The following is a 27,354-nucleotide window of genomic DNA, read 5'->3' on the forward strand; positions in this document are numbered from 1 at the left end:
TTTTTTTCTAAAATCATCTTTAATGTAGTTTTAATAATTTTTTTTGCCTCATTTACCAGATAAATCATCTAAATAAATAGATGCTATACAGTCTCTTACCAACATCAGTAGAAAAATAAAACCATGCTCTGCATCTGCTCCAGCTCTCCCCGCACACGCTCACTCGAAAAAAGGCATGTGCTTGGAATCGACTCGTGCCCCCCAACCCCTCCCAAATACATTCATTTAGTCTGAACAAAGCTCGACGCTCATTCTGTGCAAAGGAAGCGTTCTTGTGCTGAGCCCTGGAAGCCCGGCAGGCCAGTTATAAAGCAAAGGCAAAAACCACCGGACCAACGAAGCGCCCTCTCCCGGGGCAGGAGCCAAGGAGGAAGCTGGCGATGGGACCACCATCCTGAGAGCAGAGGTGGTCCTCGAGGGGCCTGCGGCATCAGCAGGGGGGTGGCCGTGCCAGGGGCAGAGAACATGCCCTTTGCCCCACCCCACAGCAAAACAAAAGTACCAACCGGTGTCTACATTCAAAACAGGGGCGACTGGGGGAAGGGAAGGCAGGTGGTCCAACTTTATCAACGCCCCCTCCCCAAGTGAGTACTGGCCTTCTGGGGTGGCTAAGGGGTGGGGAGGGAGGTCGTGCCCAGTTTTTCCCCTCACCCCAAGCCCTGCTGGGATGCTCAGGGCTGGAGGAGGCCTGAAGGCCACTTCCAACCCCTCGCAAAGGTCTCCATCCTGTGTCCTGGATGGGTAGGTCCTAAGAGCTTTGGCTCCCAGGGTTCAGCCCTCCAGACAGCAGGGCACCCCGTGTGCCGTGAAGGGTTGAGAGTCAAGCAGTGTTCCACCGCAGCAGTCACCTCATCCCACAAAAGAGCCCCCTACCCCAAACCAGCACAGGACACAAACAGCTCTTCAAAGTGAGGCGGAGGAGGCCACCTGTCCCCGGGGATGGGGTGAGTGTGACTTCTATTGGAAGCTGCCAGCCAAGTCCAAAGCCAGGGCCAGCATCCTTCTGTCACAGCAAGGCCCCTGCCACCACCCTCCCCTCTGCCAGGAGCCCCTGACCTGGGACAGCCGCCCACTCTGACTGCCCATCCCCTCCCAAGGGCTCCAGGCAGGAGGGTTCCCCATAGCCCCTCAGTTCCCCGGTCCACCCCCACATACTCCTCTAGACACAAACCCCTAGGCTGGGGGTGAATCAAGTCATGGGGTGGGGGGTGGTGCCATCCCCCAATGGAAGCACTGAATTGACCCTGGACAACGAAGGACTGCAAAGGAAGGGGGGACCCACACGCAGGGATCTGGGATCTGGCCAGCAAGGCACCCCAAAGAAAAATGGGGTGCAGGGTGTCTTTGGTTTGGGAACTTGGGAAGAAGGGGTCTGGGGAAGAACTGCCCTATTGGAGTAGCCTCAGCAGGATTCTGCCTACTTCCTGAGGACAAAGCAGAGCATAGAGCTGGCCCTGGGGCGGGGGGCGGGGGGGTTGGGGGTCGGACCCGTGCCTGGCCTGAGATGGGGACAGGGGAGGGAGCCAGTCTTGAGCTTGCTCCCCTGGTGCCCACCCCCAACCTGGCTTCTCCCCTACAGGGCCAGGGTAGGGAAGAGGTCACTCCTCACTAGAGGGAGAAGCCACTAGTCCACAGGACGTGTCTGTGCAAACTAGAAACAGAGCGCCCCCTCTTCTGGCAGACACAGGCCCTGCCAGGGCGGGGGCAGGGGGCGGGGCTTGGACACAGCCTGACCCACCCTCCACTACAGCCCGATCACAGGAAGACATGGCAGAGGTCCCCCCACGGGGAAACAAGGTTAGTCCCAGCTGCAGCATTGAGGGTGGATGCGGAGGAGACCCAGAACAGGAGGAGGAAGGGTGTCAGGGGTCAAGGGCTGCCCTGAGAAGGTGGTGGGACGCTCCCTCCCTCCCTGACCACCCACACATCTGGTTGGCTGACTTGGGGGGGGGGCAGAAAAAGAGGGGAGGGGAAGGACTGGAAAGTCACCTGAGTCAGAGAGAACAGGGGCCCCGGCGGGGAAGGGGTGCGCAGGAGAGGAATGGAACTCAACTGCCTCAGAGCTTGCGCTGATGCAGGGCACACATGCACACACTTGCACGCCTGTGGCTGTGCTGGTGCAGGGCGCGCGCGCGCGCACACACACACACACACACTTGCACACCCGTGACTGCGCTGGTGCAGGGCACACATGCACACATCTGCACACCTGTGACTGGCCAGGTGAAACCACAAGACGGCATCCCACACCTGCAGCACTGAAGGCCATTTGGCCGCCCCCTGACCACCGCTGCCCCGCCCCGCCCCGCCCGCCGGACCCCTGCCCTCCAGTGACGGCGCAAGCACGTCAGATCCTGTCAGGTGAAGCGCAGGGAGGGTGGGGTGAGTGGGGTTACCTATGGCAAGCTCTTTTGTGCTGTGATTCACCCCCCATTCACCCGTTCACCCTGTCAGGGTTTCTAAACAGGAAGTTTGCAAGACCCGCTGCACATGGCCATGGACATGTGCGTGCAGTCACGAGGGCACGAGGGCCAGTGCACACACCTGCGAGGCCGGGTGCGCACGTGGGCAGTTTTCACAGGCCAGGTGGGGGGGTGGGGTGGGGAGTAGCTCTCAGCGGAAGGGACTTATTAGCTGGCAACCACCCTACCCGGGGGAGACCTCTCTGGGTTGTGGCCAGCCATCTCCAACCCTTCCCGGGGCCCCTCAGCTCTCAGACTCCATCACTTTTGCTCAAAGCCAGCCTCCATCTCCCCCGAAGAGCTGGAGTGGAAAGTTAAAAAGAAAGACCCTTCCCCAAACACACACACAGAAGGGAAAAGGGGTAACCAACCAGAAAGGCGGGGGCAGGATGCTCGGGGGGAGGGCTCAGGTCTTCCAGTCCTCCTTTAGTCCCGGGACTAGTTGCTGTCTCTCCGGAGAAGAAGCGGGCCAGAGGGGTCCGGGGAGGCTGCCCCTGTCCCCGGAGACCGCGCCCCAAGTGACAGAGCAGTGCCAGGCCTCCCCCAGGCCCCGCCCCGCCCCGCCCCAGCTCTGAAAATGTCCGTCTGTCCGTCCACGCAGAGAAAGGGGCGGGTGGGCGGGACAGTGTTGGGAGCATCACCCCTTCTCCTAGTCAATGTTTTTGTTTTTTTTAAATAAAATAATTATCCCGCCCTAACCCCCTCCTCATCTCCGGAAGTCCCCACCCCGAGCCCCAAAGAAAACAGTTTAAGAGTTAAAAATGGCGGATCAGAACTTCCCACTGCGGTCTCGGAAGAAGCCCTCGGCGGCCTGGGCCTCGCGGAAGGTGACGGTGATGGAGTTGGCCGTGATGTCGGTCACTGTCACTTCACTTGAGGGGAGCGTGGGTGTCCAGGAAGGTGGCCCCTCGCCCAGATCTGCCTCTGCTGCAGCCATGGAACAGACGGATAGACAGACAGACGGGAGTCGGGGGAGGCCAGCGTTGGCAACAAGGCGGGGAAGGTGGGCGTGTTGCCGCGTGTGAACCCCCCCTTCCACCCCCTCACCCCGCCTCCAACACCACAACTTCCTCTGAGTTTCCAGCCAGGTCAGAGCCTAGTTTGAGGCTGGCCACACGGGGAGAGGTTACGACATTTATCTTCCCTAGCTGGACACGCACTCCTTCAGAGTGGGACCACGGAAAGAACTCTGGGCTAGGTGCCAGGGTGCCCCGCAGGCTGAGGGGGCCCTCTCTGGGCCCTGACAACTCGAGGGGCCTTGCCAGCTCTGAGGGTCCCTGGGTCTGAGCCGGGGGCCGGGCTGCCTTACCCTCCTCTTCGGGGGGCTGCTCGGCAGGCTCCCACTCGCTGGCCGCCTGCAGGACGTCCTGGGCCGGTGACTCCTGCAGGAAGAGCTCCCGTCGATGGCTGTGACTCTCCAGGTTGGGCCCGCGGGGCGGGAACTTCTTGCGTGAGAGCCGCAGGTACTTGTGGGCCTTGCGGGGCTTGCGGAGCGGGAAGGGCAGGGTGGGCACCAAGGGGCCCTTGTCCGCCAGCTCGGGCGCCCCCGCCTTGACCACCCCCTCGGGGCTCCCGCTGCCGAGTGGGCGCGTCAGGGAGAAGCAGAGCTTCTCCTCGCCCTTGGCCTTGTGGGAGCTCCGCAGGTCCATGCCGTACAGCCGCTGCGGGGGCAAGCCAGGGCACGGCGGGTCAGCCCCACCCTCCCGCCCGCGGCCGGCGCCTTGGCTCACGCCTTCCCGCCCGCCCGGGGTCCCTTCCCCAAGGCTCGGGGCTCAGAACCAGCCCGCACCCCACCCGGCACCCCAGCCCCCGGGCCGGGCCCAGCTTGGCCTTCATCTTGGCCCCCGAGGCACGGCCTCATCTCAAGGGCCAGGGCTGCCGGTCGCGTTCCTTCGATCCATGGCAAAGGAGCAGACAAGAAGTACAGATGGAAAGGTGACCAACAGAAAACACACCTGGATTTCTGCGGCCGATAAATTAAGGAGCTATGCATCATAGGAAAGGAGTCTTTGCTTCTAACAGGCCCCCAAAGCTGAAACGGTCAGCTGCCAGGGAGATGGTGGGAGGCACAGGGCTCTGAAGTTTCTTGGAGAAAGTTAACACAGCATTGGGGTGCACCGTGTCACCCAGCTATAGGGACGAAGTGCTGCTGGAAGGCCGCAGACGCCCCTTGATTCCCCCAGGGCCCTCCTCGGCTCTGAGCTGCAGGGAGGGGTCCTGTCTGGACAGGACTCCAGTCGATGTCCTGCCTCATTCATGTTAAAAGGGGCTGGACGGCACGTGCTTCCATCATTCAAAGGCTGAGGTTTTAAAATGTGTGCACTTGTCTTACTGACTCCTAGGGGAAATTTATACAAATCCAAGAAAGATCCTCGGTGCTAAGATGTTGAGGGCCTGGGCCATTCTGGGACAGGAGCTCCTCTGCTGTCACCAGAGGCCAAGAGTTCCCAGAAGAGAGTGAGGCCCACAGATGCGACCTGCATGTCAAACATCTCAAGCTGGGGACAGAGGTCATCACAGGTGCAAGCTCCATGCTCCAGTCCCACCTGCTAATCCCCATCACTTGGCATGGGCCTGGGTTGTCATGATGATGGGAAGAGGGCTGAACTGGGAGGAGACTGTGAAGTTACTGCAATGCCTCAGCACTGCAGGGCTCATCCCATATGCAGCTTTATCAGAAACCACTCCTTCAACCTGGCTCACAGGCCGAGTAAACTCTCGTAGAGTTCTGTTCTTCTCTACCTCACCATGAGAGAATTACAGTTACTAATGGGTCTGGGAGCACCAGGAGTCAGATCTGGGTTTTAGTCTAGCTGTGTGACTTGGTACTGGTCTCCCAGAGCCTCTGTTTCTTCCATCAGTGAAATGAAGAAACTATAGCAGCCAGCTTCAAGATGCTTCCAAATACCTGCCACCGGGAATTCACACCTGTGTGGAGTCCCCTCTGTACTGAATACTGCAGTGTGGGACTTCCGAGGCTAAGTCACTAAGGACACGGTGCTTTGTCCTTGCTCTTCCTGTTCACCCACCCTGGGGGAGGCTAGTGGCCCTACTATGAGGCCAGCCAGCAGCCCTATGGAAAGGCCCAGCACTGAGGAACCAGGCCTCCTGTCAACATCCAGCACTGATGTACCAGGCACATGGGTAGCCACGTTAGGAGCAGATCCTCCAGCCCCAATCGAGTCTTCAGATGAGTGGATTTCCAGCTGACAACATGACTGTAATCTGAGCCAGAATCACTAAGGAACCAGCTAAGGTACTCCCTGATTCCTGACTAAGACCATGTGGTGTAAGTGTTTACTGCCTTAAGTTGCTCAGTTAAGTGTTAATTTGTTACACAGCAATAGATGACTGAGAACACCTTCCCTGTGGGTTTGGTGTGCAGATAAACTGTGTTCGTTCATGAAGAGCACAGGAGCACAGAGCTCAGCATGGAGATGTCTGACGTGCTATCTCTTTCTCCGGACCCAATTAACACCAAACCCCAGGGATCACACCCACTGCAGGAGGGGAGACCCATCTAATCTGGCAAAAGCCTCATGTGATCTACAATTTAGAGTGGACAGGAGGCTGGACATGGCTCAAGAAGCCATGGCTCAAGAAGCCATGGCTCTGCACATGGACTAAGAAGCCTTATAGTTTGGCTTTAAAGTCCCAGGTGGGCCTAATTAAGGACAGCAGGTATTGTTATCATCCGCATTTTGTAGAAGAGAAAACTTGAGCTCAGAGACGTGCCTTGAATCACAGAACTACAGCTAGAGGATCTGCTCCTAACGTGGCTACCCATGTGCCTGGTACATCAGTGCTGGATGTTGACAGGAGGCCTGGTTCCTCAGTGCTGGGCCTTTCCATAGGGCTGCTGGCTGGCCTCATAGTAGGGCCACTAGCCTACATCCTCTTTTCAGTGCAAACCAGCGAAGGGTAGCAGAGTGCCCTCAAGACCTCAAGCACAGGGTTTCTTCTCACTCAAAATGACACGTTTCTAGGACATTCCAAGGCTACGATTCCAAAATTCTATGAATCTCCTTTTCTTAGATTCTAACATTCCAGACTCCCCTTGTTTCCTCAACTCTCAAGTTTATGCTCCTAATGTTCTCAAATACTACAACTTTGTATTTTGGGGACTGTGAGCATCAAAGAGGCTTATTTATGAGATTCTAAGCTTTCAATATTCTAGGACCCCATGAGCCATAGATCCACCCTCCCTCCCTCCACCGATCTCCCATCCATGCTGTCTTCCCCTGGGCACCAGCCCGAATTCTGACTTTTCCCAACTCCTCTCATTGAAACTTACCCACTAAGTGCCCCACCCACCCCACCCTCCACAGTGCCCTGGATGGAGCCAGAGGAGGGTTAGTGGTTTAGCAGGACTAGCTGGTGCAAAGGCACAGATGGTAGGGGCAGGGGTGGGGGAGTAAGGGGCCCTAAGGGATGGCACCAGAGCTGGCGGGGTTACCTGCAGCAGAAGCCGTTTGGGTTTCGGACCTCTCTTCCTATACCCCGACGCTCGGTCTCTCTCCTCCCTGGGGTGCAAAGCAGATGGCAGAAGAAAAGGAAACACTGGTGACATTTAAGGGTAAGTAAGGCATCCGTTCCACCTGGCCCTCTGCTGTCTACGGCGGGGGGGGGGGGGGGGCACCCACCACAGGCTACTGCCCATCCTGGGGTCGGGCTCCTCCCGTTGCTCGCTTTAGGCCATGACAATGGGGTGGAGTGTTCAACTCCCAGGGCTCCCTCTTCTCAGCTGACTAAAGGTGAGGGCACAGCCACTGGTCCCAATCGCTGAGGTGGGACTCAGGGGGCATCTCCAAAAACATGTGGTCTTCATGGCCCCGAGGTCAGGCCAGACCTCTGCTCTCCATGCACTGGGAACAACCCCCAGAACAATTTCCAGTTTCTACTCTTAGGAGACGTGTAGAGAAACCTCTCAATCAAATTTGTCTTAAACGGGCCCAGGGAAGCTGAGAATGGCGGACAAGTCCTTCTGCACATGAGGCTCTGCCCAGAACTCCCCACCAATTTGGCATCTGCACGAACCTGGTGGGGAAGACAGGCTCCCGTTGCCTGTATCGTCTGGCTGGGGAAGGGGAGAAAAACTAGCTTGCATTCAGTCCCCAGCAGATGCCAGACTCTCTGCCGGATGCCCTCCTCACTTCACACACATGCAAGGCACAACCTGAGGACGCATACAAAGACACACACAACAACGCCAGATACCCCAACCATGTGCTGGAAGTGGTGGGGACGATTCAAAGTCATTGCGCTTGACTTCATTCCACTCACGCTTCCTAAGGCCTTAGGCCAGTCTCTCAGTCTGAGCCCAGTTAAGCCAGTGGGTCCATGGCTCCTGTTTTCCTCCTCGAAGGAGTGGCTGCCATCTGCTTCCAGGCATCAGACTCCAGGGGTGCTGGGGGCAGAGCTGTCCCTCCCACCCTGTGGAGCTGGCTTCAGCAGGTCTGCTCTGGGGTCCCAGAACCAGTGTTTGAGAAAAGTACCAAGGGCATGCGATACCCAATCAGGCCTCCCCTATGCTGGAGAGTGAGAATCTAATCTCAGAGCCTGGTGCTGGGAGCCTGGTCACCCCTACCTGACCCAGGGGACACCCTGGCTGGCCACTCTCCCTTTCTGGGCCTCAGTTTCCTGGTCTGGAGCACGAGCTTCCCTTCTCAGCTGAGCCCTGGGGCTCCTGGGGGGAGCGAGAGGTCCCTGACATTTCTCAAAGTGGTGGGGGGAGTAAAAAGACTAAGATCATAGAGAGGAAGAGAGGGAAGAAAAAGAAAAAAGAGGAAGAGGAGGAGGAAATAGAGAGGGGGGAAAAGGGAAAGGGCCTTGAGAGAAAAGAAGAAGGTATCTGTTATACCCATGTAAGTGTTGTTCATTATATTTCCTACCATGTCCTGGGCACGCTGTACAAGGCGCTGTTCTCAATGCTGTGACCCTCACCCTATGGGGAGGCACAGTTTCTATCCTCGTTTAACAGCTGAGGCACACAGAGGTCTAGTCACTTAACCGGTGCCACAATTCTGACAACTTTCGCTACTGGTGAAGATGCTGAGCTCTGAGCGCCGGGCCTGGCGAGGTCAAGCCTGCTGGCCCACTTAGGGCCAGTGGGGGCAGGCCTGCAGCCTAGGCCACACGACCTGGCTTCCTACCTGTAGTGCCCAAGTTTCCGCCCTGTAACCGTGGGGGTGGGGGGAGCAGGAGGGCAAGGTGGGGGCTTCCACTCCGTCCAGTCCTGACCTACCCAGGGACCAGTCTCTGTCAACCCTGGAACCCTCGGCCCCTCAGTGTCCAGGGCTGTGGGGATCGTGGCCTCAGCCAGGCCTCTGTCCCCTCGGCCCCTCCCAGGACGCAGGGACTCCCTGACCAGAGTCCTTTAAAAACACTGCAAAGCAGGTGTTAGAATGGTCATCACCCCTCTTCTACATCCTTCTCACCAAGACCCAGAGAGGAGGAAGAAGTCAAACCACACTGTGGGTCTGCAGGTCCCAGATAGTGGGTTCATTTGTCCCTTAACTACTGACTTTTCAGACTCAAAGGAACATCCAAACCCTCTCTAACAGGACTCAAGAGGTAGAACCTGAGCTGCGCTCCACTCCTTCAGCTGCCCGTGCCCACTCCGCAATGCCCCACCCCTGCCCAGCTCACACCAGTCCAGCCAGCCAGGCTCAGGGCCCCGCTCGCCTCCATGCCGCTCCTCAGCCCAGGGTCTCTGCATCAGTGCGCTCTCTCCCTGGATGGTCTTCTGTAACATGCCCATTGGGCTCCTTCCCTCCCTCCCTCAGCTCAGGTCTCTGGTCAAACGCCAGCACCCAACCACCCGGCTGAAAGCAGCGGCCCCGCCCCGCCCCGCCCCGCCCCAGTCCGAACAGCAGCCACGCGTTTGCATCTATACTCTCACTGGCCTACTTTTCACTGCGGGCCTCCACGCTGGAACGTGAGCCCCACGAGGGCAGGGACACTTGTTGGTTTTGTGCCTTGCTGTGCCCCAGTCCCTGGAACAGTGCCCAGCACACAGGAGGACCTCAATTAAGACTGGTTGAACAAATGACAGTGTGAGCTGGGTGACCCCCAGTTACCCTGAGGAAGATATTCCCACCTGAGTGTCCACACTTAATGGCTCGTGAAGTGCCTCCACACACCTCTGCTCCCCACAAGAGCCCACGAGGTCAGCACCGTTCTGCCCATTTCACAGACAGGGAAGCTGAGGCTCAGAGAGGAAAAAGGCCCTGCCCAGCACCTCTCGGCTGGTGAGTGGCCGAGCCAGGATGCTGATCCAGGCCCTTGATGCCTGCCCAATGGTCTTACCACAATCCAGGACATTCCACAGGGTTCTCCCAGTGTCACAACCCTTTTGGATCAAGGTCCCACCAGCACTCGGGAAACAGAAAGAAGCTGTGGGACAGGAACACTGTGATTTTTAAAGGAAAGGCCAGTGGGAACATTTCCTTTGAACCAGCAGCAAGAGACCTTCTGGGGGAGAAGCGATCAGAAGGGGGTGGGGAGGGGCAGAGGAACAGCATCACTGGGAGTCAGGAGGCCCACCCCGCTAAGCCCTAGTTGGACTGTCTCCCAGCTGTGAGGCTCCTGGACAAGTCCCCTAGCTCTTCAGAGCCTCGGTCTCCTCATCTGTCAAACGAGACCCTCATCCCTGTCTCAAGAGGTTACTAAAAGGAACCAAATAAAAATGACTTTATAAAATGGTCCTGCACTCTACAGGGGAGATGGGTCAGGGAGACGCAGATAGATTGGGCAGTCTGCTGGCAAGGAGGCCAGTAACACCAAGGCTCATCAGAAGGGAATGGTTAGATTATGCTCAAAAAGCCCTCCTACCAGGAGAAACAACACTTTCAGCAAAAGCTCTCCATTAAAGGTGTGCCTTCACAGCCCGTTGGAGGAGCTGCCAATCACTAACCCACCCTCAGAACTGCAGCAGAGCCCTGGCAGACACAGGAGACTGAGACTTGGGGGCAGCTTTGTCCACGGCCACCCAGCTAGGAGGGGGCCAAGCAGGAGGGACAGCAACCCAGCTGTCCTGGCTCTCAAGTCACACTCCCCCCAACCCCGACCTTTCTTGAGCCTCATCAGACTTGGTGAGAGGGTCTCTAGGGGAAATCTCTCTCGGGTCCATCGCTGGGCTTAACAGGACAATACTGATACTGCCACCCCTCACATGCAGGGCATCTCTATGCCCATTTTCACCTTCTTCATGGCAACGGAAACCCCTACCTTCTGGGGAAATCGGGGCAGGTGTGGTTGGGGGTGTCCGACAATGGCCAAGAGACCGAGGCCTGGGGTGGTTAGCAGAGTGGCTGACATCACCCAGCAGCAGGAAATGGACAGGGCCCTCGGCTGCCCTGGGACCCGGTACCCAGTACCTTCCCCCGGCTGCAGCTGTCCCTGCCAGACCCCTGTCCCCCTGGGCCCATGACCCTTGTTTGGAGTCAAGCCAGCAACAGTTCCCCACAAAACCTCAGAGCCTGCTGTCCCCCCACAGCCCCGGGGCTGGCTGACCCCTTACTTCTCCTCGTAGGCCATGACCAGGCGGGGGTCCAGGATGTGTTCCTCCGGCTCCCACGTGCTGTACCTAGGGAGACAAACAAGCGGTCAGAGCTGCCCTGCCTCCAATTCAGAGGCCACAGCCCCTGTGGGCAGGACTTGCCCCTTCCTGATCCAGCCTGTAATTGTCACCTAATCCCATAAATTGTCCCCAGCCCACCAGACTAGGTTGGGGGCCTTCTGGGGGCTTCAACACCAGAACTCCCCTCATCCTGATCACGTCACCCTAAAAACGACTTCGTCTAGCTCCCGACTAGATCCCCATGTTCACCTCAGGGTCACAAAGAGTCGGACACGACTGAGTGACTGAACTGAAAGAGGGCAGGCCCCATACATCCCTGGATTCCCTTCCCATGAGAGGCAAGAACATGTGGTAAAGAACAGGGGCTCCGGAGCCAGACTGCCCGTGTTCAAACCCCAGCTCTGCCCTGGCTGGCAGTACAACTGTGAACAAGTGGTTCAGTGTCCCTGTGCTGATTTCCCAATCCATAAATGCTTTTGAACTGTGGTGTTGGAGAGGACTCTTGAGAGTCCCTTGGACTGCAAGGAGATCAAACCAGTCCATCCTAAAGGAAACTGGTCTCGAATATTCACTGGAAGGACTGATGCTGAAGCTGAAACTCCAATACTTTGGCCACCTGATGTGATGAACTGACTCATCTGAAAAGACCCTGATGCTGGGAAAGATCGAAGGCAGGAGGAGAAGGGGACGACAGAGGATAAGATGGTTGGATGGCATCACCGACTCCATGGACTTGAGTTTGAGTAAACTCCAGGAGTTGGTGATGGACAGGGAGGCCTGGCGTGCTGCAATCCATGGGGTCACAAAGAGTCGGACACGACTGAGTGACTGGACTGAACTGAAAGGTCTCTTGTGCTGACTAAATGCGCTCACATGTTTACGGCAGCCGGTGCACAGGAAATGCTCTGTGCTTGTTACTGTTGCTGTCCCTAGCCCCCTGATGCCCCAGCCCCAATGTGGGTTCACTGGCCAGCAGCAGCCTGGCCCAGCTGCTCCCCCTCTCCTCAGCACACACCTGCATCATCAAGGCCAGCTCTGAAGGTCCCTTGTCACATAGCAGGAAATCTGGTAAATGCTCAGAGACTGTCTGGTGCAGTGATCCTATAGCAGACCCCAGGTCTTTCCACAAGGGACCTTCCACCACTCCCAGGCCAGACAGCATTCCAGACAGCTGAGACAGACCTGGGTAATTCCAGAGCTCAGCCATCCTTCTTCCATCTACATGATTATTTACTTAGCATCTGCCTTTAACTTAGCTTGCTATTTTATTTGAATAATTTTAAAAGCAAACTTTATATAACTTCCAAAAGAGGTGGGGGGGGGGGAAGGATGATTCATTATAAACAGATGCTAGTACATAAAAAAATGTAACTTGAAAACATTTATGTATGTATACAAATATGCACACAAATGTGTATAGGCGTGTTAAAAAAAAACAAAAAAAAACCCAAAGCAACAGGCTGTGATTCTGGCCAAGGCTGCCCCCAGGACTGCTGGACAAGGGAGGTGAGTAGGTATTAGGGAAGTATTAGAAGGCAGAGAGAAGCCAGGCCCTGCCCCTGCCATCTTCTAACCAGCCAGGCTAAAACCTTCATCTTCAACTGTCCTGGTTACTGTCCCGCCTATATCTGAATGATAAGCTGCCCAACAACAGGCCTTTCCTTTCTTTCACTGACACTTCTGCACACCTTGTGTAAGGCCCTGTGAACTCAGCTGTGAAGGTCTACACCCTGACTGTGACACGCCAAGCTCCGTCCCAGTTCCTGTCCTTTGCACTTGCTGTGCTCTCCTCCTGGGGGCCCTCTTCCTCCAGTGACCTCCTCATCCTTTTAAGAGTCAGGGTCCTGCAGTTTTCCCTGACATCTTCTCCAAGCACAATGAACCCTCCCCTCAGCCGCTCTCCGGGGCCCTGCTGCCGCCCTTGGCACCTGCCATACACACTGATGAACCAAGCTGGTGTCCTGGCTGGCAGGCTGGGCGTTCTCCCCAGCGTGCCCAGCCCGGTCCCAGCCCCCATGTGTTCTGGGAATGGCTGTAGAAGTCTTCTGCTCATTCTGAAGAAATGCGAAAGTGAAACTGAGATTTTTAAAAATATATATATAGTTTGGTAAAGCCCAAACTGAAAGCAATTAGCAGCTGGCAGAGACATCAACCCTTCCTCCCCACAAAGGCTGAATTTCCTCAAATGTACCTAGTAAGAAGAGAGGGGGAATTTTGTGTTCCTCTGTGTCCTCTGCCTGTCCTCCACCCCCCATATTCTCTAGCTGTGGAAGTCTCTTCAGTGCTCTAGTCTCCTCTGCCCTGCCCACTTCCCCCCTGCCCTGCCCACTTTTTGGTGATGTAGCTACTGTGTGGTTCCTGGCAAGTCCCTAACCTTCTCTGTACTTCAATTTCCTCATCTTAAGAATCACCATCACCACCGTCACCACCGTAATGGTTAGATGCCAGAGCAGACAACCGCAGGGATTCATCCATCCCTTGTAACACCTTTATGAGGTAGGTTACAGAAGCTACAGAGGAAACTGGGGCAGAGAAGTGAAGCATCTTGCCAAGGTCACTGAACCAGTAAGTAGCCAGTCTGTGGTTGGAACTCAGCTGAATCTTGGCCACCCTCTCTCTTTGGGTCCTCACATGGCGAAGTATCTGGCTACCCACCGGGCTGTGATGTGTTTGGGAGAGGGGCACGGTCTGATTGCCCACGTCTTCAGCGTCTGACCCGGAGCCTGGCACACAACAGGTACAGAGAAAGGGTGAGACTTGGCAGCAGGAGGCCTGGCCCCGCTGAGGAAAGGTGGGAGGGGGTCGCTGGACGGGCGCTTCACCCTCTCGGACACCTTCGCCCCTCCGAAAGAGGCGGCCATCAGCAGCCCTCTGTAGTGTGGGGAGCCAGAGGCCGTGGCGAGTGTAGGTCACGCTTTGTGAACCACCCGGGTTCAGACAAGACAGGAGTGCGCGGCCGTTGGGACTCGGTCTCCGCACCGCCGGTTGGGCGGGAATGCAAGAAGGCCGACAGAGGGCTCCACTCCGCCGCGCCGTGGGCCCCGCCCCCAGCGGCCGGGCAGCCGCGCGGGCACACGCACGCACGCGGGGACGCGCGCGCCAGATTGCCCGGCCGACCAATGAGGGGCAGGGCGGGGGGCGGGGAGGTAAACACGGCCACGTGACCGCCACCCCGCCCCCGAGCCGGGGTAAACAGGCTCACCGCCGCCCCGCCTGGGCCCTGCCGCGCAGGCTCCCGCCAGGGGATGGGCGCCCCATAGAGCCAGGTCCCCCAGCAGCCCCCCACTCCGATTTCGAGCCACCCAAATGAGAAGCAGTGTGCCGGGCTCCCAGAGAGACTGGCGGGGGCGGCGGTGAGCAGGTGACTCACTTGTTGGGGCCTCCAGTTCTTCATCTGTGAAGCAGAGCTACCAATAGTTCATGTCTTTTAGGGGTGATGTGACAATCAGATGTGTTAAGCCACATACCGCACTTGTGGTACATAATAAAATGTGGTACATAATAAAATGTGGTACATAATAAAAGCAAACAAGCAGTAATTAAGTCAATATCAAAAGCCTCCAGAACACAAACACACACTTGCCAAGACCAAACTCAGGACTCGGCTGCTGCTACTCAGCAGGGCCTTGGAGGACAAAGAAGCTCCTCCTCTGTGTCTGGCACTGCTATGAACCCTTTCTTGTCTCAGGCTGCCTTCCATAGGGCTTCGTGAGGCTAGAGTCCCACTTTACAGCTGAGGAAATGGTGGTGCCCAGAGTTCAAATCGTGCCACCTTTATGATCTGAGGGAGGGCCTCCTCTGCTGAGGGTTTGTCTCTTCATCTGTCCACTGGGTTGCCATTAGGCAAATTAGTTAAGTGGGCCAATGCCTGATTTTAATAGAGGCTTATTGATACCAGCCTGGTTATTGCTGTACCCTGATACACGGATAATATCATTCCTAAAGCTCCATGGAGGCCGTCCTCCCCACAAATGGGGTAGCATTCACAAGTGGGTAAGAACAGAGGGAAAGAAAGTGTTCCTAAAGAGGGGCAGCAGGGCCCTGGCAGGCTGAGACGAGAGTCGGTACCTGAGGGTCTCCGTGGGGCTGAGAGCATGCAGCTGATTATTAAGCTCCTCCACCCGGGGCCCCCAGCCCCTCCCTGTGCCATTTGTTCTTTCCAAAACAAGCAGGATAGCTCCTCGACCCCGTCTGCTGGGGAGGAAGGGCAGTTATCCCTCCAAACAGGCAAAGCACCCTAGAGCTCAGCAGGGCCCGCAGAGTGAGCGCTGGTTTACATCGTGGTTTCTGTATTAATAGAAAGCTCCCTGCCCAGGATGGGGAGGGTGCTGGGAGCAGGAGAGTGTGACTCCCCCTCCCACCCAGGCTGGCCCTGTGATAGCCAAGGCGCCCAGGCCTGCAGGGAGCAGCTAGTCCAACTACTCCACTCACCACCCTCTTTCTCAGCCTCTTCTTCAAGCAAGGCCCCCTGAGGAGGGGAGACTAGAGTGGGTGATAAAGAGGCCCTGGTTCTCCTCCTCCTTCTGTGACTGAATCTGTTGTCCCCCAAGTGAAGTTGGGTGGCAGTGGTTGGCATAAAGTGGGTACCGTGCTGCACTGTGTTGGCATTTATATTACTGTAGTGACCTCTCCTCTCTGGGCCCTGGTTTCCTCATTTGAAACATGAGAGGACTGATCTAAATGAGGGCTAAGGCTACTTTAGATGGGAGTAGAATCCCTCCAGACCCCTCTCCTGGCTGGTGAGAGACCTAGGAGCCCAGCTGTGTAACTTACTATTAATAGCAAACATTTACTAAGTGCCTTGTCTGGGTTAAGCATGCACTAGGTACTTCTGTATCTATCATCTAATCCTCACATCACTGCTGTGTTGGAGGATTCATTCCAATTTGGAGATGAGGAAGCAGAGATTCTGCTCTGCTAGGGACCTGTCCAAGGGATCCCAGCTGTTTAGCTGTGAACAAGGACCGAAGTGTGAGGAAGTCGGAGATGCCCCAGGTCTTCTGGCCAGACAGACTCCGTGAACTCCCGTGGGGGTGGGTCACAAAAGGTTGTCATGAGGGCCCATCTGGTGGTCTCCAGCATGTTAGGGAACAAGTGGGCCCCAGGGGCAAGGGCATAGGCCAGCAGAACTACGCAGGGACCCCTCTTAGAATGCCAGGTCCTTCCCGTGACCGAAGCTCTGATGGGCAGACATACTCATTCAGGATAAATAAAAGTGGGGGAAGGAACTTGAAATAGACAAATACATCTGTTTAGAGAAGGGAGTCTACACAGCAGGAAAAATAGCCAACAATGCCTTGAAGGCCAACAGGCTAGTGTCCACAGTACAATGCAATGGCTTCTGGTGCAGAAGCTAAAAAGGGAGTGAGTACCCAGGGAGTATGCCCACTCTGAGCACCTTCCTTTTCTAATTTTCCACCTCCTCTTACTGCCCCTTCACCCAGACTGGAAGCCCACCTCCCCTCTGCCTAGTGGAGGAGGGGATTATCCTTCAGTCTCAGGGCGTTTGGGAAAGGGCAGCAGGGGCAGCAGGAATGGATGAGAGTATTACCTGGTTGGCCAGTCACCAGCCCTAATCAACAGGATGCCTGCAGGCCAGCTGGGACACACCCCAGACCTTTCACCCCACAAAGTGAAGAAGCCTGTGAGAGGAGAGCTGGGCCTGGACTACGGAACCCATTTTGTAGAGAGGGAAGCTGAGGCAGCATGGCTGTTTTCCCCTCCGCTCTATCTCTCACCACCGTGTGTCCAAGACATTCCGAGGACCCAAACATCAGGTCACCCCCAACAGCAACACAGCAGAAAGCCCCTGGCACAGACACCAGGAGCTCTGGAGCCAGGCGGGATTCCAGGAAGCCGGGCAGGGAGGTGGGGGGGTCCACAGACCAATGGGGAGGCCCCACGACCTGCTCATTCCCTCCCCTCCCCCAACAACGCCTGCTGGGAGGTGATTGGTTGGTGAGAAGGTTCCTGATTTGGCCTCAGTAGGAGAGGAGGGGCAACTGGGAGAAGTCCTAGACCCAAGTTGGCTGCCTCCGAACTGGGAGATGGAGGAGGCACAGAAGAGGGGCTCAGTTCAAGCCCCAACTCTGCCTCCCCTTGCTGTGTGACCTAAGGCAAGCTGCTTACCTTCTCTGAACCTGTTTCCTCATCTTTAGAGATGAGGACCACAGCTGTCTCACAAGTCTGTAGGGGAAGAACCTGCTCTGTAGACTGGAGAGTGCTATCCAAAGGTGGCTCTGTCTCCAGCTCTATGGCACTGAAGACTCATGCCCCACTGGCTAAACTTGTCTTGCTCAAAACCACAAACTCCCACCTGGCACTGGTACATGCTGTAGCTTGAGGGCCCCTCCACCTTGCAGGTGGCCATTTCTGAAGCCAAGACGCTGGGTCAGCACCCGCTGAATGCCAGGAGAGGCCAGAAGCAGGGGAGCAGAGGCTCCAACCAGAAGATGGAGCACAACTATGAAGAGAAGCTGGTGCCCACCTTGACCCTCATATACTCCAAATCCCTCAGCTGGCAGAGGGGAAACTGAGGCCTAGCCAAGAGGACGATTAAATCAAGGTAAGCTGGCCAATTACTAGAGCAGCTGGAGTGAATAGCAAGGCAGGAGAGGGCGGGGAAAGGCGGATGGAAGGATGTACAGGTAGACAGACAGACACAAAGGAGCCTTACTTTGGGGGCCATCCTTTCCACTTCACCAAGTATTCAACTTTACCCTGGGGAGAGAGAGAAGGAGACACAGTGAGATACACAGATGCCCCAGGACCTCTTGCAGGGCTGAAGGCCCAATCCCCTCTGCAGACAGAAGTCCCCCAAAACATATACACAATATACACATACATATCCCCATATACATACATACATATATATATATACATATATACATACACACACATATATCCCCATCAACCAGAGATCCTCAAACTCTGGTCGCTCCATGTCCATCCCAGACTGTCCTCCCTGCTAGAGCACAGGAGTGCACTGGGCCTACACACCTCAGGGGAACCTGTGGTAAAAGCCTGGAGCCCACGTCAGTGTCAGGGGCACCTGTGGTAGAAGCTTGGAGCCCACGTCACGTGTCAGGGGCACCTGTGGTAAAAGCTTGGAGCCCACGTCACGTGTCAGGGGCACCTGTGGTAAAAGCTTGGCGCCCACGTCAGTGTCAGGGGCCCCTGTGGTAGAAGCTTGGAGCCCACGTCACGTGTCAGGGGCACCTGTGGTAAAAGCTTGGAGCCCACGCTAGTGTCAGGGGCCCCTGTGGTAGAAGCTTGGAGCCCACGTCACGTTTCAGGGGCACCTGTGGTAAAAGCTTGGAGCCCACGTCACGTGTCAGGGGCCCCTGTGGTAGAAGCTTGGAGCCCACATCACGTGTCAGGGGCACCTGTGGTAAAAGCCTGGAGCCCACGTCAGTGTCAGGGGCACCTGTGGTAGAAGCTTGGAGCCCACGTCACGTGTCAGGGGCACCTGTGGTAGAAGCTTGGAGCCCATGTCACATGTCAGGGGCACCTGTGGTAGAAGCTTGGAGCCCATGTCACGAGTGGGGAACGTGCATGGCCAAAGATCTAGTGTCCAGTGTGCCAGTGCAAAGACGATAATTCTCTTTCTTTTTTTAAATTAGAAGAGTCTCCAAGTCCTAGAAAACTCCTCGTTGGGGAGTCCCCCAGGCCTCTAGCCCCATCAGCCCCGTCCCTGTGAGACAGGGGGGACAGGCTAGTGACTCCAAGACTCTCAACTTACTGTCAAGTCAAAAGACCCTGGCGGGGCCCCAGAGAAGGCGGACAGTCCCCACCGTGAGAAAGGGTGCTCATCCCTCCCTCCAGGAGTGAGAAAATAAGAGCCAGGTTCCTCCCTTCCGCACAGGTAATAGGGGCCTTTAAGAGTTCCCAGTCCAACCCCATCTGACAGGTGATACCCCTCCACACTAGAACTTTAAGACCAAGATAATGTCATCTCCTCAAAGAGGCCTGCCCTGGCCACCCTCCCTCCCACCTTACAGTTCTCTTTCTGTGTGGTACACAACCCCAGTGGAAAGCATCTGTTTACTTCCTCTTTTGCTGCCGGTCTCCTCTACCAGTATGCCAGCTCCACAAAGGCTGGAGCTCCCTCCCCTGGCACTTAGACTGGTGCCTGGTATATAAGAGGTCCTCAAAATTTTGAATGAATGTGAAAGGAACAGTGCTCCTCACTCTCTGGCGCTACTTTCTCAGGCCCCATGTAGAAAGGGGTAATTAATGTATGAGTTTAGGCTACACTGCATGGAAAGCATTGGGTTTTGACGAACAAATTCAAATTGAGGAAACCCTGAGGGAAGGGAGGAGAAGGGGCAGCCCCGACAAGAAGACAAAACTCAACCCCATTGGAGTTGGGGGAAGAAAGGAAAAGGTCATGGCCTACCTTGACCCTATGACCCTTAGCCCAAGATACCAGGGCTAAGTTCTCTCCCTTGAAAGATGAGTTGGCAATCAGCCAACTTGAGCTCCTGCTCTGCACTCATCTCTAACTTACTGTGTGACCTTGATCAGGTCACTTCCCCAGCCCGGGCCTCAGTTTGTGCCTCCGTCAAATGGGAGGAAGTGAACTACCAGCCCTGCCGCTAGAGCCTCCCAAGGGGCGGCAGGGAGGAGATAAAAGGACAGTGGTTTTAAGTGTTGGGACAGGAAATTTCCCCAAAGCCTTCCACTCCCAACTTCCAGCCTGGGGCCAGACTACTTTGCAAACGTGTGCACCGGAAATGGGCACGGCCAAAGTCCAGGCCCGAGGAGCGGGGACCGAACCCAGCAGAACAGATGCCTCCTTAAATCGCCGGGTGTATGTTTTGGAGGCGAAGGCAAAGGGGGAGGAGCTTTGAGGATGCCGAAGCGCCGTAGGCGGCTTCACTGAGCCGCCGGGCGGGGCTGGGAGTCGGGGAGGGGAAGACTGAGGGGGTGTGCGCTGGAAGAGGGGGAGAGACGCGGAGGTGGGGGTGTGGAGGGGATCGGAAAAGGTCGAAGTCCAGCAGTTAAACTTAAGAGACGGGAGGAGGCTTTTCCAAAGCTCCTCCTCCAACTTCAAAGGACTTGGCACCAAGAGTACAGAGTCCTGAGTTCGAGACCCAGCTCCGATGCGAACACACGAGGCAAGCTATTTCTTCAACTTGGGCCTCAGTCTCCCCATATTTAATGAGAGGAGGATGAGAAAGGATAGCGTTCGGGGTTCCTCCAGTCCGATCTTTATCTCCGGCTTTGGCTGGCTTAGCTGCCCCCAGCATCCTGGGGCGACAACTTTTAATTCTACTCTCCCTACAAAGTGGCGGGGGAAACTGAGGCACGGGCTGGGGATACGGGCCCGGCAGCGCGGGGCTGCCTGGGTCCCCCCGCCCCCACTTTCTCCTTCGCCTCCAGGGTAGAGGGGACAGTACTGGGGACAGAAGGGGACCCCACAGGGGTCCTGGGAGCCGCCCCCCGGGCAGCCTCACCTTCCGCACGCGCTTCTTCCGGATGCTCTCTACGGCGAACACCTGCTCGCCGATGGCTGACAGCTCCATGCGGGGCGGCGGGCGAGCGGGCCCGGGGCCGGGCCGGGCCGGGGGCGGAGCTGCGGGGCCGCGGCTGCGGCGCGCGATGCTCGGGCCGGCGGGGTCCCCGTCACCCTCGCCCGGGCGCGCACGCGCACGCGCACGCGCGCACACCCCCTCGCGCTCCCTCACGCCGCCGACGTTCCATTTTTGAACCTGCGCAACGTTTTCCTCGGCGCGAGCGAGCCGGCGGGCGAGCGCGCAGGGCGGGGGCGGGGGCGGGGCGGGGCGGGGCGGAGCGGGGGCTCGGCTCTCGTCTAGCCGGCCACGCCCCTCCATGGCTCCGCCCCCGATTGGGCCCGCCCCCTCTGGAGGTCCGCCCCCGGGCCTCGCGTTTGGCGTCTCTCTGCAAAGCCGGCGGCCCGCGGGACTTATTTGGCGCGGGTTCCTATAGGAGAGGGTGTTGGACGAAATACTAATACCCAGGAGTGTTTTCTAAAGTGCTCCCGGTGACTCTGAGGGTCTGGAAACGGCCTAGCCAGGGTTGGGCATATGAGAACCCGGGGGAGAGCGGTGAGGCCATTTGCCTCGCCTCTCACAAAGAATAGACGCGATCGCTCCGCGGACCCTCGGGTGTCAGGAGGGCGGGGACCGCCAAGGTTTCTCAACCTGTCAGGGCGTCTCAGTACCACGGTCTCTCTGGATCCGGGCTCGGGAGCTGCGTGGTTTGCCAGTTCTGAGCAGGCGCCTCTGCGTCCATCCTTAACGTCCGTCTGTCCATCCGGGCGGCTGTGCTGAGACGCCGGGTCCCCACGCGGCCGCTGCCTCAAGGCCCCCCGCCAGGCAATACTTGGTGGCAGGTCTGGCCGCGGCGAATCCAAGGTGTGCAGCGGGACGGATTTTGACGCCATGCAGCCCCAAGTCCCCATTCACGCTCACTTGACACTCTGTACGTAGTAGGTGTTCGACTCTGTGGAATGAATGGATCTTGAGGTCTCAGACAAATCCATTCATTATCCCCATCCACTCCAACACCGTTCTGTGCCCCACGGCGCCAGCTTTCGTCCTCACTAGGAACCCGAGTCATCCGTGCCCCTTGGGCTCCCAACCGCCTGCCTGCATTGACCCGCCAAGTCCTGCTTCTCTGACCCCCTCCCCTCCACACCCCTTGTCCTTTCTCTGGACTGCAGCAACCGCCTTCTCACTTCTCAATGTCCTCCAAGCCCGAGTCCACAGTGCCACAGTGCGCTTTCTAGAATGCAGATCTGACTGGATCACCCTAGTGCTTTAAAACCTTCCCTAGCTCCCTGTGCTCCTCAGAATAAAGTCCAGGCGTCCGGGGTAGGAAAAGAGAAAAGAAAAATAAATGATTTGCACGGACTTTTTATGAGGAGCAACAGGAGAGGCGAGGATCCCGAAGGCAGTAAAATGATAATCCAAAGCACTGAAAGAAAAATAACCGTCATCCTAGAAACTGAGTGAAATTTCATTTCAAGATTTATGTACCCAGTGAAAATGTCTTTCCAGAACAAGGAGAAATAATAACATTTACAAATACAAAAACTAAGACTTTGCCAGTAGCAGACCCTCCCTAAAGGAAATTCCAACGGAAGAACTTCAGGCTGGAGGAAGATGATCACAGACAGAGGTCTGATGCAACAGAGAATAAAGAACAATGAAGAACATTGATATTACAATAACAATGTCTTCTGGATAAAAATAGAACTAAAATACACAACAATGGCATAGAACTTGGGTAAATGGATTAAAGTGTTCCAAGATCTTTCTATTCCTCAGGAGGAAAACGAAAATAGATAGCAAATATACTTAAACTCTAATGAGTTAAGACTGTAAGTTGTCATTAACAGGGTAAACAGAAAGAATGGAAATGCAGTATATAGTATTTAGCCAAATTATTAGAGGGGGAAAACAGGAATAAGAAAGTCAATCAATCCTAAAACAAGCAAGAATGAAAAGAAAAATACAAAATAGGTGGGACAAATAAATAACAGTTATAAATTCAAATGTACTATAAAACAATCCAAGTGGACTAAATGTTGTAGTTAAAATATGAAGATTACCAGGCAGGATAAAAATCCAACTACCTGTAATTTACAAAAGACATCCACAAGAAACATTTCCAAAACATAAGGACACTGAAAGGGTGAAAGGAAATGGATGGGAAAAAAAAATTCTTATAATACAAAGGCTAAGGAAAAGAAGACTGGTGCAGTTATTTTAGTATCAGAAAAAAATCACTAGAGATAAAGAAGGTCACTTCATAATGAAAATGGTCTAACTGACCAGAAAGAAAGAACAATTTCAAATTCATATGTAAATACCATAGTCTTAAAATATAAAAAAAAAAACGAAGAAGAGAACTATACAGAGAAATAGACAAACCTACAATTACAATGGGAGATTTAAAAACACATCCTTCTGTAATCAACAGAACAAGCAGAAATATATTTAATGAAGATAATATTAAGAAACTTGACTAGGGGACTTTTACAGAACAGTGTAGCTACAACAGCAGAATACTCTCCTTTCAAGACATAGGAAATATTCACAAAAGCAGCAAAGTGAAGGGCAGAAAGTAATCAGCAAAAGCAAAAGTTATTTCTATGAAAACACTAGTTGTATTGAATTTTCTCATGGACAGAGGAGCCTCGGCTACAGTCCATAGGGTCGCGAAGAGTGGGACACAGCTGAAACAGCAAGCAGGCATACCTCAATTTGAAAATCCTGGGGAAAATGCTACCACTCATTAGCAACAAACACTGCAAAGCAAAAGAAAAAAAAACAGTAACATAATTCACCATTAGTTAAGGAAGAAAGACACATTGTTATCACAAAAGGTACAGGGAAAGTTCAAGATCTGTTTATGTTTTAAAACCTGTGGCAAATTAGGAATACAAGGGAATGACTTTATCCTGGTTAAAGTATCTACAAAAATCCTACAGCAAATATCCTAATTATTCTAATTAATAGTGAAATGTTGAAATTGGTAAAAAGGCAAGGATGATTGCAATCCTCATTTCCGTTAAACATGGCACAGAATAGTCTAGACCTGTGTTATCCAACATGGTAGCCACTAGCCCGCTATGACTACTGAGATCTTGAAATGTGACTGGTCTGAATTGATGTGTAAGAGTAAAATGAAATACATGTTGAATTTTAAATAGTACCAAAAAAAAACCCCACACCATAAAATGTCTCATTAATAATTGTGTGTTGATTACATATTGAATATTTTAATACATTGGGTTACATGAACTGTTTTACAAAAATTCATTTCATCTGCTTTTTAACATTTTTAGCATGGCTATTAATTTTAATTTTAAAATATACCTGCAGTCTGCATTTATGACTTACATTAGATTTCTTCTGAACAGTGTTGACTAGACAGTAAGATAATAAAATGAAACTAAGGGAAAAGGATTAGAAATAAACAAAACTGTCACTATTTTCTGGTTTTGTGTAGAAAATAAAAAAGTTTCTCCAAAATATTAGAATTGAAAAGTTAGCAAAATTGTTGGATTAAAAAAGTCAGTATACAAAAATCTGTTGTGTTTTGTACTCCTCTATGCAGCAGTAAATAATTAGAAAATATCACTTTTAGTATAATAAAAATAAGTAAAGGACCTAGGAATAAATCTACTGATTTATACATCTAGGTCCTTATGGAATAAAATCATAAAATTTCATTGTGAGACATTAAAGACTATTTAAAAATGGAGAGTTAAACCATGCTTATGGATTGAAAGACCTAATGCTGGAACCATGATGATTCTCCCCAAATCTGTCTAAGTCAAGAGTCAAGGCAAGCCTAATCGAACTCACTGCAGGAATTTTTTGGGAACTGGATAAACTGAATGTAAAATTTTTATGGAAGTGCAAAGGGCTAGGACAAGTCAAGGTGCCCTTGAAGGAGCTGAAGAGAGAGAGGCTGGTAGTGATGAGATCACCCCTAGCAGATACCAAGACATTATAAAGCTAAAGCAAATAAAACAGTGAACTATTGACATAAGAACAGATAAGTAGGACAGTGAAACCAAAAAGAAAGCCCAGAGGACTATCACCACAGACAGATCAATCTATCTGGAAAGAAGGAGCAAGAGGCTGAAACTGCTGGTCAGTGGGTATGAACTTTTCAGTAAAGGGTAACTGGGATTATCAATTCTCCATATTGGTGGGGGTGAAAGTAGACCTCTCCCTTTCCCCAAATTAACTCCAAGCCTCCATGTGAAAGGCAAAACTCTGAAATCTTTAGAAAATAACATTTTAAAATATATTTATTAATATGAGATCAAGACTAATTTCTTACATGAGAAACAGTGTAAGTCACATCAGAAACAGTTGATAACTTCAGTTACATTCAAATTATGAATGTTCTTTTTCAAAAGGCTATATGTAAAGAATGAAAAGAGAAGACAGCATTTAAAACACCGTAAATGGACAAAGGAAAATATGTAAGGAATTCCTGTGAACCTGTAGGAGGATAGACAACAAATTAGAACAGAAATCCAGGAGCAGGGAAGGTGGGCAAAGGCTGGAACAGGCACTTGTAAAGAGGAAACACAAGTGATCAGTCAAATGAAAAGGCATTCACCCTCACAACTGATGCAAATACAAAGCCGCAATGAGATATAGCTTCACTCCGACTTGCTAAGCAAGGATTGTAAAGGCTGATAACGGCAAGTCCCGACAAGAACTCTCAGATACTTTACCGTGAGAAAGAGTAGTGGACTCAACCACTTTGGAAATCAGTTTAGCGCGACTAGTAAATGGAAACCTGCACATCTCCTGGGAGCCAGCAGTTTGTCTCCCAGGGGCACATGTGAGGACGATTTGTGCACATGCGCAACAGAAAACCCATTTAAAAATGTTCACAGTAAGGACATTTGCAAAAACTTGAACCTGGAAACAGCCCCAACATCCACTAGGCTGAGCAAGTCTGGAATAGTCACACACTGGATTATTACCCAGCATTGAAATTGAGTAAACTACATACAGTGATACACATCAGGGTGAATTAGTCTTTCAAAATAATGTTAAGCAAAAGATGTAAGAATAGAAACTATACGGTGCCACTCACATAGAGTTCAAAACCAGGCAAAGCTAAATACTACTTTGTAAATGGATGCAGGTGTGGATGGTAAAAACTAATGAGGGAACAAGAAAATTATGATTGCAGAGAGTGGAATAGTGGTTTTCTTTTTTGGAGAGATGTGAAAGTGGATGCACGGGAATACACGGTCCTGGTGATATCCCCTTTTCTGATTTGAAAGCTGTTTATGTGGATGTCAGCTTTATTATTATTCTTGGAATGTCCATAAGTTTTATATACTCTTGTTGTAAGCATCATGTGTCACAATCCAAAGGTTAAATTTAAAAGAAATCTTTCTTGCATGAGACAAGTGCTCAGGGCTGGTGCACTGGGAAGACCCAGAGGGATGGGATGGGGAGGGAGGCGGGAGGGGGGATCAGGATGGGGAACACATGTACATCCATGGCTGATTCATGTCAATGTATGGCAAAAACCAGTACAATATTGTAAAGTAATTAGCCTCCAACTAATAAAAATAAATGAAAAAAAAAAGAATGCTAAAAAAATAATAAAAATAAAGCAACTGAGCATACATAAAAAATAAATAAATAAATCTTTCTGAAACTATAGTTAGGGACCAGACTCTACAGGGCGTTTTTAGACTGTGTTAAGGATTTTTGTCTTTATCTTAAAAAGTACTAGATTGCTGAGGAAAAATTGCAACTGAAAGACCAATACAAAGAATAATAGAAAAACTGACTCAAAATAATTCAGGGTATAAGATAAGTTTGGGATGAAACCTCTTCAGAGATATTTTAGGAGATCCCACATGTGAAAAGCAGAAACAAGCTGCTTTGAGAAGATAGCAATCAGAAAATAAGAAAGAATTCTTGAACATAAAAAATTGCTGAAATTTAAAAAATGAACAGAGGAGTTAGTGGAATATAGAATATAGAACAACAAAAACAAAAAAAAGGAGAATATGAAAGAAAAGACAAAAGCTAAAAGGAATCTATGGGGTCTGACATCTGTATCAGGAGTTCCAGAAAGAGAAGGCAGGGAAAGCAAAGGGGAGGAAATGACCAAATAGAAAAGAATTTCCCAGACGTGAGTAGAGACACGGCCATCACGTTGAAAGGATTTATCAAGTGATGAGCAGGGTAGACACACAGTAACAAATGTCTGAACATGAGGATAAAAGGAACATTAATTTAAAAGCTTTCTGTTTAAAAAAGATTGCAAAGAAAAGAATACAGATCAGTCTGGCATTACCAGTAACAGAGGTCAGAAGACGGCAGAGAAAGGTCTTTGAATTCTAAAGGAAAATTACTTTGAATCTAAAAGTATATGCCTTCTGGGCCAGTTTATAATGTTCTATTCAACAGAAATTATGACTTACAGTGCTGTAAACAAATAAGAGGCTACTCTTCTCATCTAACCAGATAAGGAAGCATTGCTTGCTTATTCAGTAGATCAGAGACATCAGGGACAGCATCTCTGTGATTCCACGGGCTTTAGCTTATATTTGTTGCCATATGGTAAGATGACTGATAAGATGACTGCTTCAGCTCCAGACAACACACCCATGTTCCTTTCGAGAAGGAGGGTAGAGGGTGGTGCCATGTGCCTATGTTCCCTTTTATCCTGATTTTAGCAGGAAAACAAAGCTTACCCAGAGAAACTGCTTATGGTTCAGTTGCCAGAAATGTGTTGCAGAGCTTCTCCCAGTTGCCAGAGATTCTGAGAAAATGAGTATTCGGCCAA

The 27,354-nt window shown here is 52.6% G+C and overlaps 1 protein-coding gene and 1 long non-coding RNA gene across 4 annotated transcripts in view; one reads left to right on the top strand and one right to left on the bottom strand.

The window, feature by feature from the left end:
• CBX7 (chromobox 7) lies at positions 1–20,753 on the bottom strand. Of its 3 annotated transcripts, none has more exons than XM_065944124.1 (6): positions 20,502–20,753; positions 17,720–17,763; positions 10,984–11,049; positions 6,919–6,985; positions 3,772–3,946; positions 1–3,389 (listed from the first exon to the last, which is right to left on the bottom strand). In XM_065944124.1, exons 1-6 carry the CDS (start codon positions 20,568–20,570, stop codon positions 3,232–3,234), a joined length of 579 nt encoding a protein of 192 aa, XP_065800196.1. In that variant the 5' UTR covers positions 20,571–20,753; the 3' UTR covers positions 1–3,231. The 3 variants fall into 3 exon arrangements, with proteins under 3 accessions (XP_065800196.1, XP_065800188.1, XP_065800205.1); XM_065944116.1 differs by having other exon boundaries at positions 3,772–4,123; positions 20,502–20,750; XM_065944133.1 differs by having other exon boundaries at positions 3,772–3,844; positions 20,502–20,748.
• LOC136174190 (uncharacterized) overlaps positions 13,392–27,354 on the top strand; it is a 16,685-nt gene continuing 2,722 nt past the window's right edge. Inside the window, exons 1-2 of the long non-coding RNA XR_010664386.1 lie at positions 13,392–13,539; positions 17,406–17,608. This is a non-coding gene — a long non-coding RNA (uncharacterized lncRNA). The remainder of the gene's footprint in view (positions 13,540–17,405; positions 17,609–27,354) is intronic.

This window comes from Muntiacus reevesi, chromosome 1 (genome assembly GCF_963930625.1).
Source record: "Muntiacus reevesi chromosome 1, mMunRee1.1, whole genome shotgun sequence".
NCBI classification, from domain to species: Eukaryota; Metazoa; Chordata; class Mammalia; order Artiodactyla; family Cervidae; genus Muntiacus; species Muntiacus reevesi.